Here is a 6,902-nt window from a genome sequence, read left to right as displayed (position 1 = left end):
TCCCTCTCCCTCTTGCCCTCTCTCCCTCTCTCTTCCTCTCTCTCTCTTCCTCTCTCTCTCTCTCTCTCCCTCTTTCTCTCTGTCACTTGGGGTCTTGCCTGGAATAGGCTCAGGACACACATCGGGTGTGAAGCTCTTGCTAGGGGGGGGGGTAGGGGCTAGAGCGGCAGGGAGTTGGGATCACAGCTGTGAACCCCCATGGACAGCTTTGTGTGTGATATTACACATGGAACTAACTTCATTTTCAGTTCACATCTGTCTTTTTTCACACTCTCACATCTGAGCCACTGGTACTGATGAGACTGAGTTGATGTCTGGTCCTGGGGAGAGTGGAGAGGAGAGAAGACAGAGCGTCACTGTGTACTGAGAAGTTAGGCTTGTGCCCCAAACCTACTTGAACACAAAAGGAGATCCCGGTAGATTCTCATTTCTTTACCTTTGTGCTGGGAAGCCAACCTCCTCATCCCCCAATTGGAAGCATCAGATATACCTTTTCAAATCATGCTTGTTTTCTCTTCCTCCCTCCCTCCCTCCCTCCTTCCTTCCCTCCTTCCCTTCTTCTCTCCCTCTCTCTCTCTCTCTCTCTCTCTCTCTCTCTCTCTCTCTCTCTCTCTTTCTCTCTCTCTTTCTCTCCTTCTACACCTTCCCTATCCTCTGAGAAAGCATGGCCTATGCCTCCTCAGAGAATCTCCACCGTAAACCAAAATGACACAATCCCAAGGTTAACAACAATTAATTAGGTCGGTCATAGTGATTGTCTCAGCAGTGAGGTCTCTGACCACGGTATCCTGGGAAGTTGTTAGACATAGAAACTTGGAGCCCTTGCCCTGTGCCCTGTGCCTCCTGAGTCAAAAACTCTGCGAGGAAAGCCCAGTTATCTGTGTTTAGCTGCATGGCCTCGCCTTCCAGAGATCTTTAGAGCATAGGAGAAAACCAGTTGTTCAGTTATGGTCACTGGTCTCTGTATTTTATTTTGAGACAGAGCTTCACTGTGTAGCCCAGGCAGGCCTAGAACTTGCTATGTAGACCAGGCTAACCTTGAGCCCAATAGAAATCCTCCTGCCTCTGCCTCCCAGGTGCAGTGCTTAAGCTAGTCACTTACATTTATTTTTTATACAGAGTCTTGCTCTGTAGCTCAGGCTGATCTGAAACTTGATCCTCCTGCCTCATTCTCCAGCCTCCTGAGGGCTGGGATCACAGCTGTGAACCCCCATGGACAGCTTTGTGTGTGATATTACACATGGAACTAACTTCATTTTTATTTAGTTTTTGTGGGGGGGGGGGATACAAGTTTTACCAGCACCATTTCCTAAATAATTTCTCACTCTTATCAAAAATTATTTGAGCATATATACAGGAGTTTCAGGGCTCCGCCTTCTGTCTTTTGGCCTACCTCTGTCTTTATAGCAGTACTCTATTGTTTTGATTAGTAAATCTTTGATATCAGAAGTGAAGCCTCCAGCTTTCTTCTCCCATCCTCAACCCTCAGTGTTGTGCCTTTGTGGTGGGTCCTTTGTGATTTCATATCATCTTAAGATTATATGTCTCATAATTCCATGTGAGAAAGATACAGGCAACCATGCTGATTAAGCCAATGAAGAGAATAAAAACTCTTTAATTTGGATTGGCAACTAGGAGCTAGCTCAGATCACAAAGTCTCTTGGTGCCAAAGCTCAGGGTTTGGCATTTTTTAAAGACACAAACCACAGGCAGAGGCAGGTGGATTTATGTGAGTTGAGGCCAGCTGTGTCTACAGAGTGAGTTCCAGGACAGCGAGGGCTACACAGTTGCATCGGTGTTAGGTGAAGGTCAGGGTAACCTTACAACACTTGCTTTTGGCACAGCATAGTAGTTATTTCAGATAGAACACAACAGTTATTTGCAGTAGAGAACTGAGAAGCATTTGAGTAAACCAAATTAGATCTGGACAAGATGGTGTTACCTTAGCCTCTTAATACATACATTTAAGAGAATATATGAAAAAATAATCGGAAATGGCAGTGATTTGGTTGGTCACTTTTGCTTGAACACATGTCTTTGAATTGATGAATTTTAAGCCACATGAATGTACAATATAAATTCATTCTAATAATCAGAAATAATTGAAACAATTGATTTGACCAGATAATTGAATAATACGAACATGCAGAAGAAGCCAGTATATGATAAAGAAAAACTAAAATACAGATGTCTACCACTTTTCCATGAGTCAAATTTTCTGGGCCAGTTTCAGGTTACAGTTGTGTGCCTAGCTGTGAGACATGAAGCAAACGTCCGTCTCCTCTCACCTCTCCAGTCTGCAGAACATCACAGGGCAAAGTGAAATGCCACTCCCCCGAAAGCCCACGTCTACACTCAGCTAAGAGGCAGACAGGAAAGCAGCCCACGTCTACACTCAGCTAAGAGGCAGACAGGAATAAGAGGTTCAAGAGAAATGGGGGTCTGTAGAGTGGCCAGTGGCTAATAGCCCAGGAATAAGAGGTTCAAGAGAAATGGGGGTCTGTAGAGTGGCCAGTGGCTAATAGCCCAGGAATAGGAGGCGCGAGAGAAATGGGGGTCTGTAGAGGTGGCCAGTGGCTAACAGCCCTGCGCACAAGCATGAGGACCCGAGTTCAAAGTCCCGTCACCTTGGCACTTGAGGAGAGAAGACAGGAAACTTATTGTACTTGCTGAGGGTGAGTTTAGCTCCAGGTTCAGGTGAAAGAGCCTCTCAAGGGAGTAAGGCAGAGTCTGATAGAGCAGGGCACCTGATACTTACTTCCTTGAGCATCCACACATTCACACACACTCAGAAGGGGGATTAAATCACCAAATGGAAGAAACATAAAGGATTCAGATGAACATCAGCTAGAGAGAGGGAGAAGGCACACAGCCCGAGACTCGGGAACAACTCTGTAGAGTAAAAGTTAGCAATGTCAAGAGGTAGAAGAGAAGCTGATAAAGCTGTGGTGGAGAAACTGTGACTAACGAGAACGATGGGCTGTGGCAATGGTGGGTCCCTCGACATAAAGATCCACTGCTGTCTCTCTCCCTAGGAATGCAAGACTTCAATTATCTCCATACCAACTGCTTTGAGATCACACTAGAGCTGAGCTGCAACAAGTTTCCCCCACAAGAGGAGCTGCAGAGGGAGTGGCTGGGTAACCGGGAAGCCTTAATCCAGTTCTTAGAACAGGTAAGGTCTCCCTGTTCGACTCTCCTGGTTGCATGAGGGGTCTTCCAGTGACAGCTGGGGTTGCCAAAGGCTCTGGCTGGCCCCAGCTCTGACTCCACTCAACCAGCACTCTACTCTTGGGATTTTATATAAGCTGGGGACTCTGGCTAAACAAGCATACATCCCTATCTGTTCGGAACTGACATTCTCACCAGGACAGACAGTAAACAAAATAAGGAAGTAAATTCTGTGACTCGTTAAAAAGAGAAGTGGTGTGAAGAAAGTCTCCCGGAGAAAGCTACTCCCAAATAGAGCCTGGAGCAGAGGGGCTTAGGCAAGCCAGGTGACTAGAACAGGGGCAGGGCTCTCCAAAATGGGTCCAGTGGAAACAAGCCAAGCTCCACATCTGAAGCCTGCTCAGCATCAGCTACTACGGGGAGCTGCTGCCTCGAGTGCACCGCAGCGGCTTCTGTCAGAAACGGGAAAGACAAGGCTTCAGAGGAGATGGAGAAACTGGACTTCTTAAGTGCCGTGAGCAGGAAGTGATGTCGTGCCTAAGCCAAGCAGTGTGACACAGCTTCCGGAAGATTGAAAATCAGGCTGAAGTTCAGCTCAGTGACAAAGCTCTTGCGTAGTATGTGAGAGACCCAAAGTTGTGTCTCCAGACCCACAAAAGAAACCACAATTAGAATAAAATTGTTACATTATTCAGCACGGGTAGATCCCAAAGAAGTGAAGTCAATAAGCCATGACTCCATTTGTTTAGATAGAGTTCATACAGTTGCACAGACAGAATGCAGAATGTGTCTGGGTCTGGAAGAGCAGGAGGTGGGGTAGAGAATGGGAGGGATAGAAACTTTCAACTTAAAGAGAGCGGTTTCAATGTCAGCAGATGAAGAGAGTTCTAGAAGTGAGTGGTGCTAGGCACACGTTACAAACGAGCACAATAAACTGGGCTGTACAATTCACAGAGTGAGTATTTTACCACAGTTTATTTTAAATTCTCTCTTTCTCTGTGTGTGCACGCACACACAGTCAGTGTTCTTAACCACTGAGCCATCTTTCCAGCCCCTAAAGTTTCTGAATTAAAACAGAATTCAAGATCGCACCAGCAGGAGCTGGAGAGATGGCTTGGCAGTTGAGAGTACTGGCTCCTCTTTCGGAAGACCTGAGTTCCATTTCCAGCATACTCATGGTGGCTCACATTCATGACATTAGTCCCAGGGGCTCTGAGGCCCTCTGCTGGCCTCTCCCAGCAACAGTAGGCACGTGGTGCAAAGACACACATGCAGGCAAAACTGCTAACTGGGACTGTGGCCTCACAAGCCCGCCCACACAGGAACTTTGAGAAGAAAGGCAGTGTGATGTGACTGAGTGACAGAATCACTCCTCCATCTACTGAGGAGGGATTGTGGGGTTGGAGGAGCAGTGAAGAGCTAGTTTACAGGGTGTCCTCACAGTGTTAATGAACGTGGACTGTGGGGACCCATGAGAAAGGAGAAAGGCCAGAGGCCACCCACTGCCCACCCGCTCAGTGAGTCTGACTCTGCCGCTCTCTCCCACAGGTTCACCAGGGCATCAAGGGAATGGTGCTCGACGAGAACTATAACAACCTCACAGGGGCTGTCATTTCCATCACCGGCATCAACCACGATGTCACTTCAGGTAGGAAGGGAGTTCCTGCCCCTTGTGTCCTCTAGTAGAACTGGAGACCAGTTTGTAAGCCAGAAAGACCAGCCATCAAGGACACTGAGAGGAGGGTGGGTGCCTGGTATGGGAACAAAAAGGATGAGTTACGTTAAGCAGCTAAGATCTGGATGTTCTTCTACTTCTGGAGTGAGCAGGCCCAGAGAGCAGGGACAAGTAGCCTTGAAGAGAATGGAGCGCCTGACCAGAGCCCAGGGATCACTTGGAGACAACCCGGTTGTGGGTATTTCTGGGCTAGACACCATTAGTAACGATGGAGTGGAATAGCCAAGAAGAACTACGATTCTCATGTTTTTTTCTCCCCTCTGGTTCAGGCATTTCCCACGTGTCCACATGGGGAAGGTCTCTGAAATGTCAGAGCCACTAAGCATGAATACCACAGTTAGGCCCCGTTTTCAGGATTCATTACAAGGACTGGGCTCTGGTAACATTGATCATGCTACTTAGGAAGCGCCTGGCATTGGTTACAGGTGGGGACAGCCAAAGTCCTCTTTGAGGAAGCATTTAGAATGTAGCTTTTGTAACACAATTGCTAATCACCCCAGTGAGATCCCCAATTAAGACAACAACAGTTTCTGAATATAACCTAAACTGTCCAATATGTACATAATAACACCCCGCGTTGCTAAAGTATTTGAAAGTAAATTACAGGGCTAGGGAGAGAACTTGCTAAAACACTTGCCTAATGTGCAGGAAGCTCTGGGCTCAATCCTAGCACTGAATCAACAGGCACAGTGGCTCACACCTATCATCCTAGCATTCAGGCGCACTCAGGGTCATCCTTGGTGTTCCTAAGACTGGCAAGTGGCTATATTGTAAGGTTGAGACCAGACTGGAACATTGAGAGATCCTGTCAGATAAAGAAAAGGAGAAAAGAAAGAAAAAGGAAAAGAAAGGAAGGACAGAGATACGTTTCAGACATTCACTAGTATCAGAAAAAAAATATACCTTCACTACTAACTGTATCATTCTTTGTTTTGTTTCTCACTATGTAGTCCTGGCTGGCCTGGGACTCACGATTCAGACCAGCCTGGTCTTGAACTCACAGAGACCCTAGTCTCAGAAGTGAAGTGTTGGTATTAGGGTTATGTGCTGTCACACATGGTATCATTCCTTATTGAATTTATTTATTTCTAGTATTCATTACATTTTCATTAATTTATTTATTTTGACATGGATCTGTATGGGCACACTTGCGTCACAGTGAGTGTTAGTTCCAGGAAATCTAACTCAGACCCTTAGCTTGCCTTTACCCACTGAGCCAACCAGACTGCCTTTATTTGTTCGTTTGTTTTCTGAGGCAGGGTCTGACTGAGGCTGGCTTGAACTCCTGGTTCTCCTGATGGGTCCAACATGCTCACATTTTACTTATCTATTCTTAAAGATTTTATTTACGTTTCGGTCTGTGCAGGGTGTCTCACCTGCATGTATGGAACTGTACCATGCACATGCAGTACCCAAGGAGGCCAGAAGAGGGCATCTGAACCCTAGAATTGGAGTTACAAACAGTTGTTAGCCACCATGTGGGAGCTGGAAACCAAACCCAGGTCCTCTGCAAGAGCAGCCAGTACTCTTTAATTGCTGAGCCATCTCTCCAGACACCCTCACAATTGATTCTCAAGGGATAAAGAATCGTTAGCCAAAATGCTACAACCCTGCCCTAAAAAATAAGAGGCTTCTTTTCATTTTTATTGTCTCTTTAACTTCTTTAGAAGGTGGTGGAAGAAATTATAATCAGTAAGGGCAGGAAAGGTTACTGCTGAGAGTGGGCTTGCCCAGTGTGTAGGAAGCCCGTGGGCTCGGTCCCAGCACCACAGAAATTCAACGTGGAATCAGTGTCATCCCAGAACTGGGGAGGTTGAGGGAGAACCATAACCAGTACCAATAGTGGTACATTTGAGGGCATCTTCAGGCAAAATAACTAGTTTGGGGCTTATGAAAGACCTTGTCTTAAAAATACAATAAGAATATTCTTGGGGCTGGTGAGATGGCTCAGTGGGTAAGAGCACTGACAGCTCTTCCGAAGGTCCTGAGTTCGGAT

The 6,902-nt window shown here is 46.5% G+C and overlaps 1 protein-coding gene across 1 annotated transcript in view; it reads left to right on the top strand.

Moving 5' to 3' along the window:
* Cpn1 (carboxypeptidase N subunit 1) overlaps window positions 1–6,902 on the top strand; it is a 29,869-nt gene that overhangs the window by 18,176 nt on the left and 4,791 nt on the right. Inside the window, exons 6-7 of the mRNA XM_031390411.1 lie at window positions 3,036–3,175; window positions 4,720–4,819. Of these exons, the coding sequence (XP_031246271.1) occupies window positions 3,036–3,175; window positions 4,720–4,819 (240 nt within the window). The remainder of the gene's footprint in view (window positions 1–3,035; window positions 3,176–4,719; window positions 4,820–6,902) is intronic.

Source organism: Mastomys coucha, unplaced genomic scaffold (genome assembly GCF_008632895.1).
Source record: "Mastomys coucha isolate ucsf_1 unplaced genomic scaffold, UCSF_Mcou_1 pScaffold21, whole genome shotgun sequence".
In the NCBI taxonomy this organism is placed as follows: Eukaryota; Metazoa; Chordata; class Mammalia; order Rodentia; family Muridae; genus Mastomys; species Mastomys coucha.
Note: the sequence above shows the minus strand (reverse complement) of the source record. Positions and strands in the feature narration are given on the sequence as shown.